This window comes from Natrix helvetica (assembly GCF_964273705.1).
Source record: "Natrix helvetica genome assembly, chromosome: 1".
In the NCBI taxonomy this organism is placed as follows: Eukaryota; Metazoa; Chordata; class Lepidosauria; order Squamata; family Natricidae; genus Natrix; species Natrix helvetica.
The window spans coordinates 14,609,123-14,631,810 of record NC_138548.1 but is presented as its reverse complement, the minus strand read 5'-3'; the positions used below and the strand labels follow the sequence as shown (position 1 = coordinate 14,631,810).

The following is a 22,688-nucleotide window of genomic DNA, read 5'->3' as shown; positions in this document are numbered from 1 at the left end:
GTGATTTACATTCAGATAGCGATAGCAATAGCACTTAGACTTATATACTGCTTCCCAGGGCTTTACAGCCCTCTCTAAGCAATTTACAGAGTCAGTATAATTGCCCTCAACAATCCGGGTCCTCATTTGACCCACCTCGGAAGGATGGAAGGTTGGGTCAACCTTGAGCCTGGTGAGATTCGAACTGCCAAATTGCAGGCAGCCAGGGATCAGCAGAGGTAGCTTGCAATACTGCATTCTAACCACTGTGCCACCACGGCTCATGCTTGACAACTGGTTCATATTTACGACGGTTGCAGTGTCCCGTGGTCATGTGATCCCCTTTTGCCACCTTCTGACAAGCATAGTCAATGGGGAAGCCAGATCCACTTAACAACTGTGCCACTAATTTAACAACTGCAGTGGTTCACTTAACAAATGTGGTAAGAAAAGTCGTAAAATGAGGCAAAACTCACGTTAACCAATTTCTCACTTAGCAGCATAAATGTGGGGCTCAAATGGGTCCTCGTAAATCGAGGACTAACTGTATTGCCAAACCAAGCGAGATCTCCCCCATCCTATATTTTTATACCTCACATTTTCCTCCATTTTCCACTTCTTCTGGTTAAGTTTCTTCTCAGCCACAGCTGGGCACCTTCCTAGCCCCATCTCTCCCCACATGTGATTATGAGTCAATCCTACTGAGAGATGCAGTAATTATGGACACAACAGCATTGCAACTGTGCCTTCGGCTTCATCATCAAAACAGAAAAATGGGGCAAAGTGTTGAAATCACCTGAAAATGTAATGGGCAGACCTCCTCTATGCCTATGTCTGACCTGCTCCATTGTAAATTAACTTACTAGTATCAGCCCTTGTTTTCCTAATACAAGGGCTACTGACATTCAAGTAATCAAGACTTAAAAGTATAACAAGGAATCTCATTCTGCACTCAGGTTCTACACCATGCTTCAGTAAACAAATCCCAGAACAGGTAGTCCTCACTTTCATAACCAGTCACTTAACCACTGTTGGAAGCTATGACAAACTTGAAAGGGGCTATTTATGAGCCATCCTCAAAGTTACGACTGCCGTAAACCCACCCCATATGCTGTCTACATGGTAGGATTTTGTGCTAGCTTGCATGTGTGACTGGTTGCAATCAAAAGACCACAATTTGTCACATTTTTTGCTGGTTTCCCAGCAGAAAATGGCAAAAACTGCCCACTGGTTATGCTGGCATTTACCGTACTTTTCGGAGTATAACACGCACCAAGATTTTGAAGAGGCAAATTTTTTAAAAAAAGTTTTTGCACTCTGCAAACCTCCCAAAAATGGCCCGTTTTTCGTCAAAAAAAAGGGGCATGAATAGCCTTTAGGAGGCTTGTAGAGTGCTCCTGGGGGGTGGGGGGCAAAAAATGAGCATACATAGCCGTTAGGCGGCTTATAGAGTGCTCCTGGGGGCAAAATTAAGCAAAAAACGGCCCGTTTGTGGCTCATTTCTGCCCTCCCCAGCCCCAGGAGCACTCTATAAGCCTCCTAAAGGCTATGCAAGGCCATTTTGGTGAAGGGGGCAGGGTTTTGGGAGGCAAAAAATGCTGCATTCAGTGTATAAGATACACCCAGATTTTCACCCTCTTTTTTGAGGGAAAAAGGTGTGTCTTATACTTCGAAATATATGGTACTTAGCGATCATGTAAATTGCTTAACGACCATCATAAAGAACATAGTAAAATCAAGTCAGGTCACATGGTAGCCCGCTGAGCAAACATAAGGACTCACACCAAAAATTCTGGGCTTCATTGTGGTCGTAAGTCGAGGACTGCCTGTACAGCTTTCTCCAATGGTCTGATTGACAGGTTATGCTTTTGAGGGATCTACTTGAATTAGTTACTGTTTCAGCCTAGCTCAGGGAGATTCTCTAGAGCAGGGGTCGGCAACCTTAACACTCAAAGAGCCATTTGGACCCGTTTCCCACAGAAAAGAAAACACCAGGAGCTACAAAACCCTTCTGATGCCTGACTATTTCCTGAGTGGCCACAAAACTAGCATATGTAATTGAATTAAACATTCTGTTTTGTTCTGAAACTTTTCTTGGACTTAACCTACTGGAGGGGGAGGGGTGTCAAAAAACTCAACAAATTCCCTGCCAGAGGGTGTCGCACATTGGCGGTTGTAACAGAGGGATGAAAAAGCCACATGTGGCTCCTGAGCCGCGGGTTGCTGACCCCTGCTCTAGACCAGCAGCCTGATTCCTAAAGTGGGGGTTTCTAAGAAACCCATAAGCAGCCTATGAAATTAACAGCTTTCTCTCCTTCTGCTCTCTTCTCCAGCAGCTAATTATAGCGGTGGTGTACAATGCTTGGGAGCATGGAGGCTCTGTTTAGTCCCCAAGGGGTAACGTCAGCGGAATGACTCTTCTCTTGCACCGATTTCTCTATAGCAAGAGTCCCCCCAACCTTTCCTGGTTGACGAGGGGCCAACTTAACAGCATTATGGGCCCCAGGCAAAAAGCAGTGTATCTTGGACCCTTACGACAAACTACTCACAGGAATAAAAATGTAAATGGTCAATTAAACTAAACTTACATTTGCATGTTGGTATTAATTAAAAAAACATGCAGTAAAATATAATAAACATGTTGCTGTATTTATATGATACAAGGTGCATTGAAGGGTTAGCATACCCAGATTAGTATGGGCCCCCTATGCTTGTGGGGCCCACATGGCCAGGTACCCATCAGGCCCATGCATTAAGACAGCCCTGGGTTGACGTCCTGGAGCGGGGGCGGGGGGAGGAAAGAGGGGATGATTTTGTGGGGGAGATTGGCGCATGTACGCGAGCACCCACGAGGCTCGCATGAGTGGGACCGTAAGCGTCTGCGGCGACTCTTGCATAAGTGGGGTGTGCGCTGATGCGTGTGCCCTGGCTGGCTACTCATGTGGTCCGGTGACGATTAGGCCATGGCTTGGCAGTGGGCCGTGGCCCACAGGTTGGGGACCCCTGCTCTATAATCAATCTAATTTGTAGCTAATTTTAGGGACTCCATACTGTATAAAATGCTTTTGAGCGGGAAGGATGGTCTACTCCCAATGAAAGCCATCTAAACAAGGCTACCACCCATTTAGTGACCGTTTGAAGTTACAACAGCACCGAAAATAGTGACTTATGACTGTTTTTCACACTTACGACGGTTGTAGCGTCTACATGGTTACGTGATCAGAATTCAGCCACTTGGCAACTGGCTCATATTCATGATGGTTGCAGTGACCTGGGGGGGGTCACGTAACTCCCTTGTACAACCTTCTGATAAGCAAAGTCAATGGGGAAGCCATATTCCCTGGACAACCGTGTTACTATCTTAACAATTACAGTGATTCACTTAACAACCGTAGGGATTAACTTAAGCGTGGCATGAAAGATCGTAAAATGGGATAAAATTCACCAAACAACGGTCTCAAGACTTAGCAAACAGAAATTTGGGGCTTCCTTGTGGTCATAAATCAAGGAATACCTGTACTCTATAGCAGCTTAAAGACCTCCTCTGGTTTCTGGCTATTCCTGACGTTCAACTGCATCCCCAGAGCAATTATAATGTTATGCTTTCCAGAGAGGAAGACGAGAACTGGCCATAACTATATGCTAAAATTTGAATTTTTTTCCAGCTCAGCCAATGATACAGTGCATCCTTCCGTTTAGTCCTGCTCTAGTCTAATTGAATCACCTAATTTTAGTCCAGCTATTATGATCCAACCACCAGAGAAGGTCAAGACTGGTGACTGACATGCTGCTCTGCAGACAATCTCCCTACGAGCCAAGACTAGCAGTGAAGTCCACAGACCAAAGCCAGAACCCCTAAGAAGATGTTGGATAGCCATTTGTCTAAAATGGTATAAGGTTTCTGCTTAAGCAGGGGGTTGGACTAGAAGACCTCCAAGGTGCCTTCTAAATCTGCTATTGTATTGTATGGTATAAGCAATTAGAATAATGCCGCACTCCTGAAGGGACACGCCACATCCACATCCACCAGTTGATTTAGGCTAGATTGCACTGGTCTCCTAGTCATACCAACAAAACACTGGCAATTTTGATCATGAATGCATTAATCCAGTAATCTTAGCCAAGCAGCCCAATCAATGGTTGTCAATCTAGTCAATGTCGAAGTCAAGACATTTACGAAGCTCTTAGACCAGTGATGGCGAACCTTTTAGACAATGAGTGCCCAAAATGCATGTGCGCGCACAGGCATGGACATGCGCGCATGCGCAGCAGAGACCCAAAGACCAGCTGGCCGGCGGGATATCCCAACACCAGGAGCACGACAAAAGGTTAAGATCTTTTTCTTTTGTGAGCTTCTGTTTCGTTGCTTGCAGGGAAACAGAAGCTCACGAAAGAAACGCCACGGAGATCTGAACTGGGCGACGGGGCGCCTGCCAGCAGAAAGGGCTCTGCGTGCCACCTCTGGCCCTAGACTGTCTTTCAAATGTGTTCTCTATACGTTTCATCTTGGCTTTCTGTTACTGAGTTGAAATTAGAATTATTCTGTTTTATAGAGAGTTTGGGAGTCCTGCAAAGTCCTGCCAGGGTCCAGGGAGGGCAAAAATGCGACTTTGGGGGGGGTGGGGTGTTGGGAGGTGAAAAACAGATCCGTTTTTGGCAAAAGCAGGGTATGCAGAGGGTTGGGAGGCCTGTAGAGTGCTCCTGGGGACTGGCAAAATGAGCAAAAACGCAGCCTGTTTTTCCCACAAACAGGCCATTTTTTGCAAACAAAATGGGGTGTGCAGAGAGTTTGGAAGGCCTGCAGAGTGTTCCTGGGGGCTTGGAAGAACACCCCCTTTTTTGTGAGAGACAGTCCCCTTTTCACTCATTTTTGCCCTCCCCAGCCCCCAGGAGCACTCTACAGGTCTCCCAAACCCTCTACGCATCAATTTCTGAGAAAAACGGGATGCGCGAGGTGGGGTTTTCAGGAGGCCAAAAATGCTGTATTCAGTGTATAAGACGCACCCAGATTTTCACCCTCTTTTTTGGGGGGGAAAAAGGTGCATCTTATACTCTGAAAAATACGGTATTTTATTTATTAAATGTACTTATTAATTACGTTTATATGCTGCCCACACCTCACTGTTAGGTGACTGTGGGCAGCCAGCTTACATCATAAAAGTAGAACTACAAACATGAAATTTTAAAAGTTAACAGAAATTAGGTATTTTAAAAACCAGTATTCAGATGGGATGGAGGTGGGGTCAATTACTGTTTAGCCTCCCTAGTAGAGTAGTAATTTCTAGCACAGGTCAAATCACTATCAACAACTTAAGTTTTTTAACATGGTTTCACTTAGCAATGCATTTCGTCACGAAGGAAAGGGGGACTATACAGAAGCAAGGGGTATGGGACCTAGAATATCAAACACAGTACTGGGGTATCTTTGAAATGCAGGAACTATCTTCCTATGAATTTTCAATGCTGCAAGGTGAGTTGCTAATATAGCATAAGGGTAGCCTAAGTAACAGACAGGGCCATTATAAAGGCCAGCATTTTGCTGTCTGCTACAGAGGGGCAAATATTTCTTGTGAGGACGCGAAGCAAATTGTGATAAAAATACCTTTTCATTTTAGTTTACTCCAGACAACTGGCAATGAAAATTAGATTGTCTTTGAAGGTGGGAGATCCCAGTTTAACTGCCATTAATGCAACAGCTGCATATGTTACACACCCACACACACACACACACACACACACACAACTATATATAGAAGGTGTACCTACCTGCTCTGGATGTTCATGAGTTCTGAAGGAAGAACCGTATAATTCTTTTGGCAGGTTGATCGAAAGTCAAGGAACCTAAAAAGAAGACAAAGAGAGTGTTGAAGTTATATGACTTTTGGATATCCTTGTCCCCTTTCATAAGTAAGCGGCTACTGTGATGGAGCAAAAGGAGAAATAATTACAAGCTACCTGATTTGAAACTAACTCACTATGGACTGGATTATCACTTTTACTGACTGCCCAGTTTCAACCTCCTGAAAGTCTGGCTTTCCCGTTGACTTTGCTCGTCAGGAGGTTATCAAATGGGATCACATGACCCTGGGACAGTGCAACTGTCATAAATATGCAGCAGTGTGCAGCAGCTGCCAAAAAAGCCAACACAGTTCTAGGCTGCATCAACAGAGGGATAGAATCAAGATCACGTGAAGTGTTAATACCACTTTATAATGCCTTGGTAAGGCCACACTTGGAATACTGCATTCAGTTCTGGTCGCCACGATGTAAAAAAGATGTGGAGACTCTAGAAAGAGTGCAGAGAAGAGCAACAAAGATGATTAGGGGACTGGAGACTAAAACATATGAAGAACGGTTGCAGGAACTGGGTATGTTTAGCTTAAGAGAAAGAAGGACTAGGGGAGACATGATAGCATTGTTCCAATATCTCAGAGGTTGCCACAAAGAAGAGGGAGTCAAACTATTCTCCAAAGCACCTGAGGGTAGAACAAGAAGCAATGGGTGGAAACTAATCAAGGAGAGAAGCAATTTAGAACTGAGGAGGAATTTCCTGACAGTGAGAACAATTAATCAGTGGAACAGCTTGCCTCCAGAAGTTGTGAATGCCCCAACACTGGAAGTCTTTAAGAAGATGTTGGATAGCTATTTGTCTGAAACGGTATAGGGTTTCCTGCCTAGGCAGGGGGTTGGACTAGAAGACCTCCAAGGTCCCTTCCAACTCTACTATTGTATTGTATTGTATTATGAGTCAGTTGCCAAGTGTCTAAATTTTGATCACGGATGCTGCAACGGTCATAAGTGTGAAAAACAAACATAAGTCCCTTTTTTTCTGTGCCATTGTAGCTTTGAACAGTCACTAAACGAACTGTTGTAAGTGGAGGACTACCTGTATGGTCAGGCCTCACTTGATTCTGCATTCCCAAAATCTAGTGAGCCGCTGTCAAACAAAGAAGATAGCAATGGCACTTAGACTTATATACCGCTTCGCAGTGCTTTTACAGCCCTCTCTAAGTGGTTTACAGAGTCAGAATATTTTCCCCAACAATCTGGGTCCTCATTTGACCCACCTTGGAAGGATGGAAGGCTGAGTCAACCTTGAGCCTGGTGACATTCGAACTGCCAAACTGCAGGCAGTCTGCAGAAGTAGCCTGCAGTACTGCACTCTAACCACTGCGCCACCAAGGCTCATATCTGTGAGCAAGATTCATTCGAACAAAAATTCACAGCCGATTCTCTTCTAATCATAGTTCAAAGGATACATTTAGAACATAGTAGGTTCAACTCCAGTTACGGCATGTCAGACAACCACCGACGACTGCTGGCAGATGAAATGCAATACAGTTAGTCTTTAAGTTAACAACTATTGGTTTAGCACCCATTTGAAATTACAACAGTACTGAAAAAAGTGTATTGCAACCAGTCCTCGTTCTTACGACTGTTGCAGCATCCCCACGGTCACGTGATTTAAAATTTGGTGACTTCACTTGGCAATCGACATGTAGTTGCAATGGCTGTAGCATCCCGGGATCCTGTAATCACCATTTGTCACCTATCCAGCCAGCTTCCCCCTCCCGTGACAATGTTAGTAGGGAAAACCAGATTTGCTTAACAATCATGTGATTCGTTTAACAACCATGGCAAAAAGAAAGTTGTTAAATCAGGCTTGATTTAACGACTGCCTTGCTTAGCAGTGTACAATTCTGGCCTTAATACCGGTTGTAAGTTATACCTACTTGTCGATAGGCTTAATGGTGCCATGGCTTGCCTAACTAAGCATCATAAATCACAAAAAGGAAACTTCCGGCAATTTGAAATAAGGCTTGAATGAGGTCACATGGGGCTTCTATCTGGGGGAAGTGAACACTAGTTCCTTTAAAGCAGTGTTTCTCAACCTTGGCAACTTGAAGATGTCCGGACTTCAACTCCCAGAATTCCCCAGCTGGCTGGGGAATTCTGGGGGTTGAAGTCCAGACATCTTCAAATTGCCAAGGTTGAGAAACACTGCTTTAAAGAGTCAAAACTGTCTACTTTTGGAATCTCAGCCATAAATTCAGCAGATAGCTTTTTCAGCCATTGGATTTTACGTAGGCAACCCATGGATTGGGAGGAGGGGCTTCAAAAATATTGTGGCTCACTTAACAACGCTGGCAAGAAAAATCATAAAATGGGGCAAAACTCATTTCACAGATGTCTCATTTAGCCACATAAATTTTGGGTTCAATTGTGTTCGTAAGTTGAGGACTACCTGTAGTCTCTTTTCTTTCAGCTTGCAATGTGTCAAGGAAAGATAAGAAGCTTTTTTTTTTTTTGTAGTTCTATTGGAGATAGGTGTGTGTGTACGTGTGTGTACACATATATAAGTGTTATGTCAAAGCACCTGGTATGCCCATACTGCTTCCCTTAACACTTACTTATTTCCTTGGCTCAGCTGATAAGGGAGGAGAGCTTGTGGCTAATGCAACTGCCTAACATGTAAAAACAGCCCAGGTTCAAATCCCAGTAAGGGTATGGCTAGCTGATGAGAGCTAAATAGCTAGAAATAGATCTATACTAGTCTCCCTTTATTTATTTATCAGCACAAATGCAATATACATACATATATACATACATATATTTGAACAGAGGCAAAACACGCAGGTCCTGAAAAGCAGGTAAGAGGCTGAGCCAGGAAGCCCAGGGTTTGAAACTACATCCTGACCTCACCCTAAAAGTAGCCAAAAGCTAGCAGTTCTTTCAGTCATAGACACTCTGGGTTGACAACCTGGGAATTATGCATGGCCCACCTGGTGAAGCTACCCACAAGGTGGTCTTGGTAATCAAAACATTCCTACACATTTAAAAGGTACTTGTCCCAGAACTGGTTCTCCCATCACAGAAAAATTCCATTTCTCCCGAGTACAGAAATAGATCACCTAACCTAATTTGCATTATATAATCCCTTTCAATATGTATCACAGAGAATTCTTTAGGTTGATGTCACACGGGGGCAGACTGTCTCCCTGCTGTGTTATGGTTCGATGGGAGAACAGAAGCTCTGCAGGCTCAAAACCCCAAATTCAATCCCTGGTATTCTTTTTTTTTTGGGGGGGGGGAGGGGGGAAGAGAATGGAAAAGGCCTCAAAATTCTAAAAATACCTTCTTTAACTTTGGTATAATCCATATGTGCAAATATCAATATTGCCAGAATATTCAAAGACTACTATTCTGGCTGGAAAGAGGAGGCACCATTTTGGGGTCATCTTGATGTGCTCCATTCCAGCTTAGGATTCTGGGAATTGTGGTCCCAAGACCTCTGGAGGGCATATTCAGTTGTGGAATGCTAGAGTACACCTTATGACTAATCAATCCGTTGTTTAAATTACAACTTTCGTATGAAAAAAGTCTACACCCTTTTCCCTTGCTTTTTTTTTTTAAAATGTAACATGCGCGTTCCTCTTCTGTTTTCCTTTGTCTATTTAATTCAGCAAAACTCAAAATGCTCAAAAAAATAAAAACACACACACACACACACAAAAAACCCCAATAACCCCAACACTCCAGGGCTTTAACTTTAAACTTTCATTATAATTTGTTTGCCTTGGATGAGGAAAAAAAACGGAGTCATTAAACCAATTCAAAAATTAGAGTTAAACTTTCTATGAAATCCCCCTCTATAGAGCAGGGGTGTCCAAACTAGGGAACTTTAAGACTTGTGGACTTCAACTCCCAGAATTCCCCAGCTGGTATAGAGGGTTGAGGACAGCTGACTTAATTACTCTCTTCAACACATACTGAAAATAAAAGACCCTGGAGATTAGATAGATAGATAGATAGATAGACAGACAGACAGAGAGAGAGAGAGAGAGATCCATGCCACATAATTTATCTAAAAATGATGGGGACTTCCGAATTAAATCATCATGCATCTTGCCCATTTTTAAAGATGCATCACAGAAGTTAGCATAGGCTGCTGAATTCAATAATAGCCTGTCAAGTTTCCTTTTCGTTTTTAACAGGAACCCGAATACCTGCTTTTCGAGGTTCCATTGGCAAGCTTGAAAAACCCTCAGCAGGAGCAAAATGCATGCTGCGCTCTCGGAAGCCTGGGGTGGGGCAGGGTTTTCACTCGCTTTGGCGAACCTTTTCCTGCCGCCCCACCGGCCTCATGCAGCACACGACAGATTCCAGGAGAGGCCAAATCAATTGAAATGGAGGAAGCGGCCCTAATTCTAAACAATTGTTTACTTTTTATTAATACCCGAAGTCTCATTTCCCCGGTTAAATCCAAAATCAGGGTCTCTTAAGACAACGCGGCTTTACAATATGACTTACACATGGACAGAAAGAGAAAGAGAGAGAAAGAGGGAGGGAGGGAGGGAGGGAGGGAGAAAAAGCGGAAAAGGTTTGGAAACAAAAGTTGAACCACCACGCTCCTTCCTTCCACCCAAGAGCAAAGAGAGAGCCAAACGCAAGACACCACTGTGGAGAAAACAATGCCCCCAACAGAATACGAAGCTACGAGTGAGGCGGGAATCCTAATTCCCTTTCTTCAGAAAAGACCCGCGAGGGATTCAGGATGACAAAGACGTGTCTCCCACAAGGCTCAACATTTCGCCTCCCCCAGCTCCCTGCCTTCGTCTGACCCACACTCTGCTGCTTAGGAAGAAGAGGAAATTACCAGCTGAGTGGAGGCTCAGGGCCCTGCCCCACTTCGTAGCTTCCCCTCCTCCTGCTCCTCTTCCCGGCAGGGAAGCCTGGAGAACTCTGAGTCAACTTCTCACGCAAAGAGCCGCTTGCCGCGGACGACCTCCTCCAAAAAGCTTAGCAGCCAAGAAAAGAAGAGGGCTCAAGCGCCGAGTGGCTTTCAGAAGAGAGCCCCTTCCCCACTTGAGGGGGAGAAGTGATGGTGGAAAGAAAAAAAAAAGGATAGCCCAGCGTGGAAGGAGGTTATCTATGCGTTCAAGTGTCACATCAGAGACTGGAAGCTGTTTCCAGTGGGCGTTCCGAAAAAAGTCAGGGAGAGACTCCGGGAAGAAGCTTCCTCCTCTAAGGGAGCCAATAAACGAGGCCGGCTCTTACCCCTCTAAGCTGGCTTACGCTTCCGGAGCAGTTGCAGGAATGACCTTAGGACTCCAGAGAGAGAGAGAGAGAGAGAGAGAAAGAAAGAGAGAGAGAGAGAGAGAGAGAGAGAGAGAGAGAGAGAGAAAGAGGGAAAGAGGGAGGGAGAGAGAGAAGGGAAGAGAGGGGTTAATAGAGATAGAACGAGAGGGGAGGGAGAGAGGAAGAGGGAGAGAGGGAAAAAGAGAGGGAGGAAAGAGAGAGAGAGAGAGAAGGGAAGAGAGGGGGGAGAGAGAGGAGGGAAAGAGAATGAGTGTGGAGGGAGAGAGAGAGAGTAAGAGATAGACAGGGAAAGAGAGAAGGAAAAGAGAGGGGAGAGATGAAAGAGAGAAAGGGAGAGAGAGGGAAAGAGAGGAGAGGGGGGGAGAGAAGTAATTGTGCGAAAGAGGCTGAATTTACAAAGACAAGGCCTTGAAGACTTGCACAGCAAGGCAGAAAGAAAAGGGAGAGAGAGAAGGGAAGAGAGGGGTTAATAGAGATAGAACGAGATGGGAGGGAGAGAGGGAAAAAGAGAGGGGGGAAAGAGAGAGAGAAGGGAAGAGAGGGGGGAGAGAGAGGAGAGAGAAGAGGGAAAGAGAGAGAGAATGAGTGTGGAGGGAGAGAGAGAAGAAGAGATAGACAGGGAAAGAGAGAAGGAAAAGAGAGGGGAGAGAAAGAGAGATGAAAGAGAGAAAGGGAGAGAGAGGGAAAGAGAGGAGGGGGGGAGAGAAGTAATTGCGCGAAAGAGGCTGAATTTACAAAGACAAGGCCTTGAAGACTTGCACAGCAAGGCAAAAGGAAAAGGTGAACTGGAAGATTTGGCAGGCAGCATCGAACAATGAAGAGTCACTTTTAAAATAATAACTGACCAGGCTACAGAAATCTACTGAAATGATCATTTGGAACAAAGATTACAACTTTCTGGTTGAAGGAAGAAAAATAGTTACCAGGGATGATGTGTTAAGAGACAAAGTTACGGACAGTGGAAAACAAGATCAGACCCTCTAACATTTTGGGACTGCGCTTGCATTTTTTCCTTCTTTTGTTTTAAAACTTGGGGATGCCTTTTTTTAGAAAAAAAAATTGTCCAGGACCATTGCCTTGAAATGTAGAGGTTCTGCAGATAGGCAAAGTTGGTTTTTTTGGCATGTGTCTAGGCATTTCAGAGGCTTTTTAAAGATGTACGGTAAATTTGTGGTATTCAAGAGTGAAAAAGGGACGTAAACACACATCTGGCAAGTTGTTGAATTTTGGGAGCATCAGCAACAGAAATGCCGAAACAAGAGAACGGAGCTCATCCTCCTCTGGAACTCATCCAATGTGTCTTTACAAAGCCACCAAGATGTGTCTTCAGTAACAATGTCCGTGAACAAGTTCGGAACCTTCTTGCTCGGTGTTTCTTGATCTTAAACTTTGTTTAAAGTATGTGGAATCCAACTCACAGAATTCCCCAGCAAATATGCCAGCTGGGGAAATTTTGAGAAATTGAATTCCACACATCGTAAAGATGGAGAACACAATGGTGGGAAATGCAATAAATGAAGGGATCTTCCAGGGCCCTTAGAAGTCCCCTTGCCTACTAACATCAACTTGGTCTGTTTCATCCAGTATACCAGTGACGGTAAACCTTTTCGGCACTTGGAGCATGCACGCGGGCGCTTGTCGGGACTGCAACCTGGAAGAGGAGCTGCCCAGGGGCCATGCAGGCACTGGAAAATGAACTTCTGACTTCCGCCGTGCGCATGCACATCGGCCAGCCGGTCTTTCAGTTTCTGGTGCTCATGCGTGCACCATGATCAGCTGGCCGGCACGCATGTGTGCCCCGGGAAACCCGGAAGACCAGTTCTTCTGGTTTCCGGGGACTGCGGCATGTGCAAAGGCCAGCAGATCATCGCGTGTGCATGTGTGCCAGAAACCCAGAAGAGGAACGGGCAATGCCGCGCATGCCAGGTGACATAGCTCTATGGGCCAGTTCAACACATGGGCCATAGGTTCGCCAGTATATCATTTCCAACAATAGCTGAACACACTAAACCATGACAAATCACAAGGCTTCCTCCCGCCCTGCCCGCCATTTGTTCTGGGACAGCCGATATTCTTAAAAGAGACTGCTTCTGAACATGGAGGCTTCACGAGGATGCCTCCTTGCGCAAGAACTGATAAAAGACCACTCCTGCTCTATCAGAGTGAAACCCACATTTTACATCCCCCACAGTAAACAACCAGGTGACTCAGAAAGCCTTACAAACAGGTTATGACGGAGACGGCCTTCTCTGTGATTTTATAGAGCCAGGCTACTGGGAAACAATGACTATTTCCGAACTACACTAACACAACAACCCTCTAAAACTGTGGTTCGCAACCTGTGGGTCGGGACCCCTTTGGGGGTCGAACGACCCTTTCACAGGGGTCGCCTAAGATCATCGGAAAACACATATTTTCGATGGTCTTAGGAACCGAGACACCAATTTTACGGTTGGGGGTCACCACAACATGAGGAACTGTATTAAAGGGTCTGGGATATTGGGAAGGTTGAGAACCACTGCTCTAAAATTAAGTTAAGCATATAATTGTATACTGTAACACAGATAGTACTCGATTTACAAAAGTTCATGTTCGAAGTTACAAGGGCACAGGAAGAAAAGTGACTTATGATCGTTTTTCACACTTACAACCATTGCAGCATCCCCATGGTCATGTGATCAAAATCCAGATGCTTCGCAACTGACTCATACTTATGACAGTCCTGGAGTCATCCGATCACCTTTTGTAGCCTCCTGACAAGCAAAGTCAAGGGGGAAGCCAGTTTCACTTAAGAACTGAAGTGATTTACTTAATAACTGTGGCAAGAAAGGTCAGAAAATGGGGCAAAACTCACTTAACAAATGTCTCACTTAGCAACATAAATTTTGAGCTTCATCGTGGTCGAGGACTACCTGATTTCAATTCCTTGCAGTGGCCAGTTGAGGTCTTTGGGGAGCCAAGAAGCAAGACATGAGAGCAAATAGCTACCTTGTAGATCCTGGAACTAAATGCAGCCAAATATGGAACATCTGCTGCCTAAGTTTTCAGAAAACTGCTGTTCACACACAGCTGTTTTCATACCTATCAGACTATTCCTAACGGCAGAATGAGGGAGGAAGTTTTAACAGGGAAAACAAAATTTGGAAATTACTCATAACGTTGAGGGAATATTTCTCACAACGTAAACAGCCGCAATGAACACAGATCATTTTTATGCCCTGTTTGTTTTGAAAGACTCGATCCAGATTTAATGATAGGTTGCAATTTCTTTGTGAAACACACCAGTAGAAGAAAGTTGGAGGTGTTTTCAAGGACTTTCTGATTAAGGAAGTTAAAGACCTGTTTTTCATTTGACTTCAGCTAGTACTTTTACCACGGAACTTCCATATTAAAAGTTTCTTGCCTGTTCTGTCTCCCAGTAATTTTGTGGCAGGGGATGCAACTTGGGTCCAAGCCCACCCCTTTCCATGCTTTTTAAAAGATTATTTTAATTATACAAGCCCAGCATAGCAGGGACGAGGAGTTGTTTCCTGTTTGTACAGAACCCAAGGCCCTGGATTCTGATCAGGAAGATCCCAGAATCTCCTACAGATCCTGCTTCTTTATCTGCAGGAGAGAACCTCAACCGGCTGAAGATCACACAACCTACGTTGCTGCAAAAAAAAAAAAAAAAAAAAGACCTTAGGCAGGTGGTGTTGCTCCTAGGTAGATTTGCATGGCGGATAGTTCAGAGGTAAACCAACTGTGTGGAAAGTGAGGACTTCCTGGAATAAAAGTAGCAATTACAAAGGAAGTCAATAATGAAAATATTTACCTGGTTTAGAGCACTACTTTGGACTAAGGATAAGGTAAAGGTTCCCCTCGCACATATGTGCTAGTTGTTCCCGTCTCTAGGGGGCGGTGCTCATCTCAGTTTCAAAGCTGAAGAACCAGCGCTGTCCGAAGACGTCTCCGTGGTCATGTGGCCGGCATGACTAAATGCCAAAGGCGCACAGAACACTGTTACCTTCCCACCAAAGGTGGCCCCTATTTTTCCACTTGCATTTTTTACATGCTTTCGAACTGCTAGGTTAGCAGAAGCTGGGACAAGGAAAGGGAGCTCACTCCGTTATTGCGTGCTAGGGATTCGAACTGAACTGCCAAGCTTTCTGATCGACAAGCTCAGCGTCTTAGCCACTGAGCCACCGCGTCCCTTTTACCTTTGGACTAAGGATAGGTTTGTCATAAAAAAAAAACCTGCGTCTTAATCCCAGATGTTTTTTTCCCAAAATACCTTTGGGTGATCTAGATCAGGGGTGTCCAAACTTGAGAACTTTAAGACTTGTGGACTTCAACTCCCAGAATTCCCCAGCCAGCATGGCTGGCTGGGGAATTCTGGGAGTTGAAGTCCACAAGTCTTAAAGTTCCCAAGTTTGGACACCCCTGATCTAGATGATTCAGAATCTTGATAGACACCTGGGTGTTAACTTCAACCAGCTCTTTTCCTTGTGCCCTTTAGTGAGTGGAATGCCAATTGCTGGATTATTGCCAACTTGTGTTTTTCTTCAGTTTGGTTGCTAGTATAAGTAGTCCTTGATTTACAACTGGGCCTAAAATGTCTGTGCTGAGCAAGACAGTTGCGATTTTGCAACTTTTCTTGCCACAGTCGTTAAGTGAATCACCGCAGTTGCTAAGTAACGCTGCTCGGTGAATCTGGCTTCCCCATGGACTTTGCTTGTCAGAAGGTAGCAAACGATAAATCACATGACCCTAGGACTCCGCAACTGTCATAAATACATGCCAATTGCCAAGCAGCTGAAATTTCATCACGTGATCATGGGGGATGCGGCAACGGTTGTTAAGTGTGGAAAAATAGCCGTGTCCCTTTTTCAGAGCCATTGTAACTTTGAACAGTCAGCAAACATAGTTGCAACAAGGTCTACCTGCAATCTGTTTCAAAAAGATTCAGGCATCCTCAGTTACTAGTATGTTAGGGCTACATAAACTGTGACCACCACAAGATGGCAGCAGAGAAACAGAAAACGTAACACTGATTGCCATCTAGTGGTTATCCTTATTTTTGTACCCCAGATATCAAGGCCTTCGCTATGTGGAAGCCTTTTCTTTGGCAAAAATATGATCGGACATTGCACCTTCTGCTGAAGGATTTTGACAACCAGTTCAGTCTATAAGCGTGATGGCGAATCTATGGCATGCGTACCACAGGTGGCACGCAAAGCCCTCTCTGTGGGAACACGAGCCGTCACCCAAGCTCACCTCCACCGCGCATGTGCATTTGCCTCCCGCCAACCAGGGGCCGTTCCAGAATCCGGAACCCCCTACTGGTGTGGGCGCACGAGGACAAAAAGGTTAGCCCTCACTGGTCTATAAAATGTATGATGTGATGTCCTGGCAGTCTTTATATAGGACCCCTGTCTCAATGATACCCACTGAAAATTGTTGAAGGGACACACAGTTCTATAAAAAAATCTTTTGCTGTAAAAGGTCTGTAATTTTTTTTTTCTTTTGCTCATTTTAAAGCTGTTATTTTGCAAGCTATTTTGGAGGCAACACAAGAACCAGATATATTATCACTTGGTCCAAAAATAATTGCAGAGCACATTTTCAGATACTTGTGTCACAGTACGCTTGGAATTTGCTTTAAAACAAAGCAGGTTAATTCACATTAGAAATGAAAACATATACCGTTTTATTCCATTAAAATTAGCCTCACTCAGTCAGTGGGTCTTACTGCTAAATAGACTTTATCCACACACACTGCAACCCAATATAATCTAAACTAAGCTTTCCATGAAAGTTCATGAGAAAAATGTGTTAATTACTGCTATTGTTTTTAGAATCATTTTCTTACTCCAACATCCACTTTAACTACTTTAGCTTGTTCAGAGATACTTATATAAAGGTAAAGGTTCCCCTTGCACATATGTGCTAGTCGTTCCCGACTTTAGGAGGCGGTGCTCATCTCCATTTAAAAGCCAAAGAGCCAGCGCTGTCCGAGGACTTCTCCGTGGTCATATGGCTGGCATGACTAAATACCAAAGGCGCACGGAATGCTGTTACCTTCCCACCAAAGGTGGTTCCTATTTTTCTACTTGCATTTTTTACATGCTTTCGAATTGCTAGGTTGGCAGAAGCTGGGACAAGTAACGGGAGCTCACTCCGATACGCGGAGCTAGGGATTCGAACTGCCAAGCTTTCTGATCGACAAGCTCAGCATCTCAGCCACTGAGCCACCACATCTCTATACTTATATAGCAAGTGGCATTAAACCCTGCATCTAATTTCATTCATTCAATACAGCAGAAGGAAATCAACAATAGTTGAAACGCTTCATTCAGATAATTAAAAAAAACATGAATTTATGACTTTACACTATATGAAGAAATGAATATAAAGTATTTTAAAGCAGAAAGCTGGTGATATAGAAGTAAGAGTTAGTCCTTTGCCCCATAGGACGTAACCCCCCATTTCATCTCCAAGTAATAGTAGTGCCTGCTCATTTTCTAAGGCTCTTGTAATTTCAACAAAAACAGGAAGCACTTTGGGTATTTCTTTAATGTAATTATTCATTTATTAACCTCAATAAACTACCGGCTACTGAAATTAACGAGTAGAAGCAGGACTTTGACTGTTATGGGGCACTTACTTACCTCACTAGTTACTAGTGTTCTGTGAATTGATTTTAATGTACAGATAGCCCTTGACTTATGAGTCAGTTGCGTATGAGTCAGTTGCCAAGGATCAGATTATTGATCAGGTAACCATGGGGATGCTGCAACAGTCGTAAGACTGCAAAAGGGTCACAGGTCATTTTTTTCAGTGCCATTGTAACTTTGAACAGTCACTAAATGAACTATTGTAAGTCAAGGACTCCCTATATTAATTTTAATGTCATGTATTCTCTACTGTTGCTAGTTGCCTTGAATGCCCGAAGAAGCAGAAAAGTGGAGTTCTGCTTTAGCAAATATCTCAAATATGCTTTTTTTCAAAAGGCAACCAGGCTATATTTTTTCCTTGAGGAAGACATTTCGCTTCTCATCCAAGAAAACTCTTCAGTTCTGAACGGAAGAAGTTTCTTGGATGAGAAGTGAAATAAATGTCTTCCTCAAGGAAAAACTTGAGGCTCTTGTAATTTCAACAAAAACAGGAAGCACTTTGGGTATTTCTTTAATGTAATTATTCATTTATTAACCTCAATAAACTACCGGCTACTGAAATTAACGAGTAGAAGCAGGACTTTGACTGTTATGGGGCACTCACTTACCTCACTAGTCACTAGTGTTTTATGAATTGATTTTAATGTACAGACAGCCCTTGACTTATGACCACACTTCCGGGTTGCTCGGAGGGTGGTTTTAAGCGCTCCGAAGGCTTCAGGGAAGCCTCCGGACGGTCCCTGAAGCCTCCGGAGGGCCTCGGGGGGGTCAGGGGAGGCTCTTTTCGCCCTCCCCGGACTCCTATAAAGCCCCTGGAGCCTGGGGAGAGCGAAAAAAGCATGTAAAAATGGGGGGGTCGCGGGTTGTGCGCGCATGCGCACTGGGGGGGTCGCGCATTGCATTATGGGTATGGCACGCCCGCACTCGACCTCCCTGCGCTCCCCCCACTTGTGGCATGCGAGCCAAAAAAGGTTCGCCATCACTGGACTAGGAGCTAGTGAAGGAAATATTTCCAGATAGTCAAATGCAGCATGTGCTACAAAATTCGCCATTCATAAAGTACAACTAAGCATATTCTGATAATATTCTAACAGGAGCCTAACTAAAGGTAAAATTTCCCCTCGCACATATGTGCTAGTCATTCCTGACTTTAGGGGGCAGTGCTCATCACCGTTTCAGAGCCGAAGAGCCAGCACTGTCCAAAGACGTCTCCGTGGTCATGTGGCAGGCATGACTAAACGCCAAAAGGGCATGGAACGCTGTTACCTTCCCACCAAAGTTGGTTCGTATTTTTCTACTTGCATTTTTATGTGCTTTTGAACTGCTAGGTTGGCAGAAGCTGGGACAAGTAACGGGAGCTCACGCCGTTATGCGGCACTAGGGATTTGAATTACTAAACTGCTGACCTTTCTGATTGACAAGCTCAGCGTCTTAGCCACTGAGCCGCCAGGACTAACTAGCCACCGAGCCCTTGGACTAACTAGATTGCGATAATAGTGCAGAGTACTTTATTACTCTACTTTTTTTTTTTTACCACGCTGAGCTTCCTTAGGAAGAAGAATAAAGCAAAACTCTCATTATCTCCACCATCACATTCATGAAAGGATTGTTTCATTCATTCATTCGTTCGTTCATTCACTCATTCAATGTATACATGTTGTCCATCTGATATGCAACTCAAGACATCATGTTCAAATAACAACAATATGCAACAAATAACAGAAAAAAAAATGCTGGCTGGGGGATTTTGGAAGTTGCAGTCTACACACCTTAAAATTTGCTAAGATTGAGAAATAACTCATATAAATTAAGCCACTGAGCTTTATAGCTGAGGTAGGGATTTGAAGCCCATGCCTCAACACTATAGGTAGTCCTCAATGTACAACCACAATTTAGGAGCAGAGTTTCCATTGTTAAGCAAAGCAGTTAAATGAACTGCATCCAATTTTCCTATTCTGCCACAGTTGTGAAGCGGATCGCTGCAATGGTTGATCGGGAGGGTCTTAAATCAATCCAGCTCTCCCCATTGACTTTGCTTATTGGAAACCAACTGGGAAGGTCACAAATGATGATCAGGTGACCTAGGACACTGCCAGCTTCGAAATTACATGCCAGTTGCCAAGCACCTGAATTTTGATCATGTGACTGTAGGGATGCTGCAACTGTCATTAGTGCGAGGACTGGTCGTAAGTCACTTTTTTCAGTGCTGTTGTACCTTCGAATGATTGCTAAGCAAATGGTTGTAAATCAAGGATTATCTGTCTATGGAGATTCTCAGTTCTCCAGCTCATGGTTGTCCCAAAGGTGCTTTTTCAAGAGGCAACTCGACTTTCTGGTTTTTCTTTGAAGATGTTTCACTTCAGTTCTGACAGCAGTGGTGGGACTCAACTTTTTTCACTACCAGTTCTGTGGGCGTGGCTTTGTGGGCATGGTGTGGCTTTGTAGGCGTGGCAGGGGAAGGATGCTTCAAAATCCCCATTTCCTTCCCACCCCACTAACCTGCTTTCCAGCTCCGTTCTCCTCTCCAGGGCAACAAAAGAAGATCAGCTGGGAGGCAGCAGGGGCGAGGCCAGCCTATTTGTCGGTTCTCCGAACTACTCAAACTTTCTGCTACTGGTTCTCCAGAACCTGTCAGAACTGGTTGAATACCACCTCTGTCTGACAGGATAGTGGGGAAAGGAAGGAGTTATATTCCTTGCAGACAGCCGGTCATTTGCATCCTTTTAGAGGGTCGTTGAAGCACTTGTAGTAAAAAGGATACAAACGCCCAGCTGTCTGCAAGGAATATAAATCCTTCCATTCCCCACTATCCTGACAGAGCTGAAGAAGCTTCTTGGATTGAGAAGTGAAACTTCTTCCAAGAAAAACCAGAAAGTCCAGTTGCCTCTTGAAAAAAATGCGCATGTAGAGCCTCCGCGGCAGGGTTTGCCTCAGAGAGGCTTGTGCCCTTGGTTTCCTGCTTGCCCAACAAAAGTCCTCACTGAGTGACCCTGGTCTCACTCAGTGGCCTGGGCAGCGTGCCGCCCCAGAGGGCTTGTGGCAGTCCTTCTGTCCAGTTAGGAGGAGGCTGTCGCGGTACAGGGAGGCAAATTGCGGATCCAAGTATTTCCTATCTTTTTCTTTCCAAGTTGCTGGAGATCCAGAATGGTCAACCGTCCAGTTGAGGGACTGAGTTGATAACTGGGCAGTACCTGGTGACCAGGGTGTGTCCCAAAGAGCTTATCTGACTCAGTCCAATCAACGAGAGGACAAGGACAACCCATCCTGAATACTCCTCCCCCTCACTATGGAGAAAAAAGCGCCTTTGGGTCAAGGATGATCTGTACAAGGCCTTTCTTATGTTTTGAATATGCAAGACCCAACATTCCTCACCATTAATAAGATTAATCCAAGAAACAAACCCCTTGACCTAACATCACCTAGTCACACTGAGAGGATGGATTTCAACCTGCCTTATTTCCTTAGCCTAGTCTGATGCTTCGTCTAACATCACTCAAATGGTGGCCGGCATTGTTGGCAGGAGATTCCGTCATTTGCACCAATCCTGTCACCTAGTTATCGCTTTGTGATTCTCTGAAAAGTTTCAGTGGTTCATTTAGAAACTCTAAAAGGCTTAGCATCATGTTAGGGGATCACTTCCATAACACCCTGCTTGGCCCTGTGACATCTGATAGAAAAGCTATCTGCCATCCGACTGTGGCGGAGGGACGTATAGTAGATCTTTGATAATCTCATCTAAACCAGGGGTCTCCAACCTTGGCAACTTTACGATTTGTGGACTTCAACTCCCAGAAGTCCACAAATCTTAAAGTTGCCAAGGTTGGAGACCCCTGGTCTAACCTGTGCAACAACTCCATGGCTGCGGAAGCTCTTCCACTGATTGGTTAAGACTTTCTCTCTTTTAAGGGGAATTTCTTCTTCTGCAGGAGCAGCAAATTTGATTTTAGATACTGTGAACTACTTGCTTTTAATATACTCTCCAACCCCAAAAGAAACCCTTTCTTGGTTGTCTTATTTCATAGGGATTATTTAATACTTATTATCCAATCCCCGAGAAGTACAGAAAAACTAGAATGACGCCATTCAAATTTTATATGGATAAACTATAATAAAATTCCAAGTTTTTACAGAAAGCCAGCCTGGATCCATTACGGGAGACAAGGCCTTTAAATGGACATTGCAAGACTACGCTGGCACCAACCCAGGACTTAATATAGCAAAAGCCACACCCACGGCTTCAGACCTACAGTGTCAACCAAGCCGCATGCCTTTCTTTTCATACAAAAGTTTCCTCACTGCCATTAACACCATCACCAACCTGCCAAATTCAGACACTTTTATTCTAAAATGCCAGATCTCTCCCCCCTCCCCGCTTCTCTCACCATATCCTATAAACAGATGACCACAGGAAGAAGTCACTTGCCTCGCTGCAAAAACAAAGCAAAAAAAAATTGAAAAGGAAGGAAGGGGGAAGGAAAATATTTAATTAAATCAAACAGCAGTAAAAAGCCGTGGCCAGGAAATATCCATTTGGGGGAATTTCGAAATAAACAAATCAATGGACACATACCTGAACAAATTTCTTCTGAATGAAAAGTAATAACTACAGTTTTCATTCTATTGGATTTTAACTAATTAGACTGCTGAACTACCACTCCCAAGCAAGTACCTATTGTCTGGCTACAATGCACAAGTTGTCTATTGTAAATGATGGTGCAGTCTATGCCAGTGACGTGCAGTCAGGGGAGGCACAGCCTCACCACTGTCATCATGAAAAGAAAGAAAAAATGTAAAAGGAAAAAGGCGAGAGCTGAGGTCAGGCTGAGCTAGTTGCTGCCTCACCGTGGATGACTCTGCTTAACAGTTTAAAAAAGCCTCTAAAAAAGCGCCCTCTACTATGAGGCAGGAGAACTGCATGCCTCATCTAGTCTGACTTTAGGCGTTTTATGATCA

At 44.3% G+C, this 22,688-nt stretch overlaps 1 protein-coding gene across 10 annotated transcripts in view; it reads right to left on the bottom strand.

Annotated features, from left to right (window-relative positions):
* Nucleotides 1–22,688, bottom strand: part of GATAD2A (GATA zinc finger domain containing 2A) — a 125,405-nt gene that overhangs the window by 56,626 nt on the left and 46,091 nt on the right. For 7 of the 10 annotated variants that reach the window (XM_081958972.1, XM_081958977.1, XM_081958973.1 and 4 more), the window contains exon 2: nucleotides 5,746–5,820. In XM_081958972.1, coding sequence (XP_081815098.1) covers nucleotides 5,746–5,762 — 17 coding nt within the window. In that variant the 5' untranslated portion in view covers nucleotides 5,763–5,820. Of the gene's footprint in view, nucleotides 1–5,745; nucleotides 5,821–10,636; nucleotides 11,024–22,688 lie in introns of those variants that run through there. The other 3 variants (XM_081958974.1, XM_081958976.1, XM_081958980.1) reach the window with 2 other exon arrangements.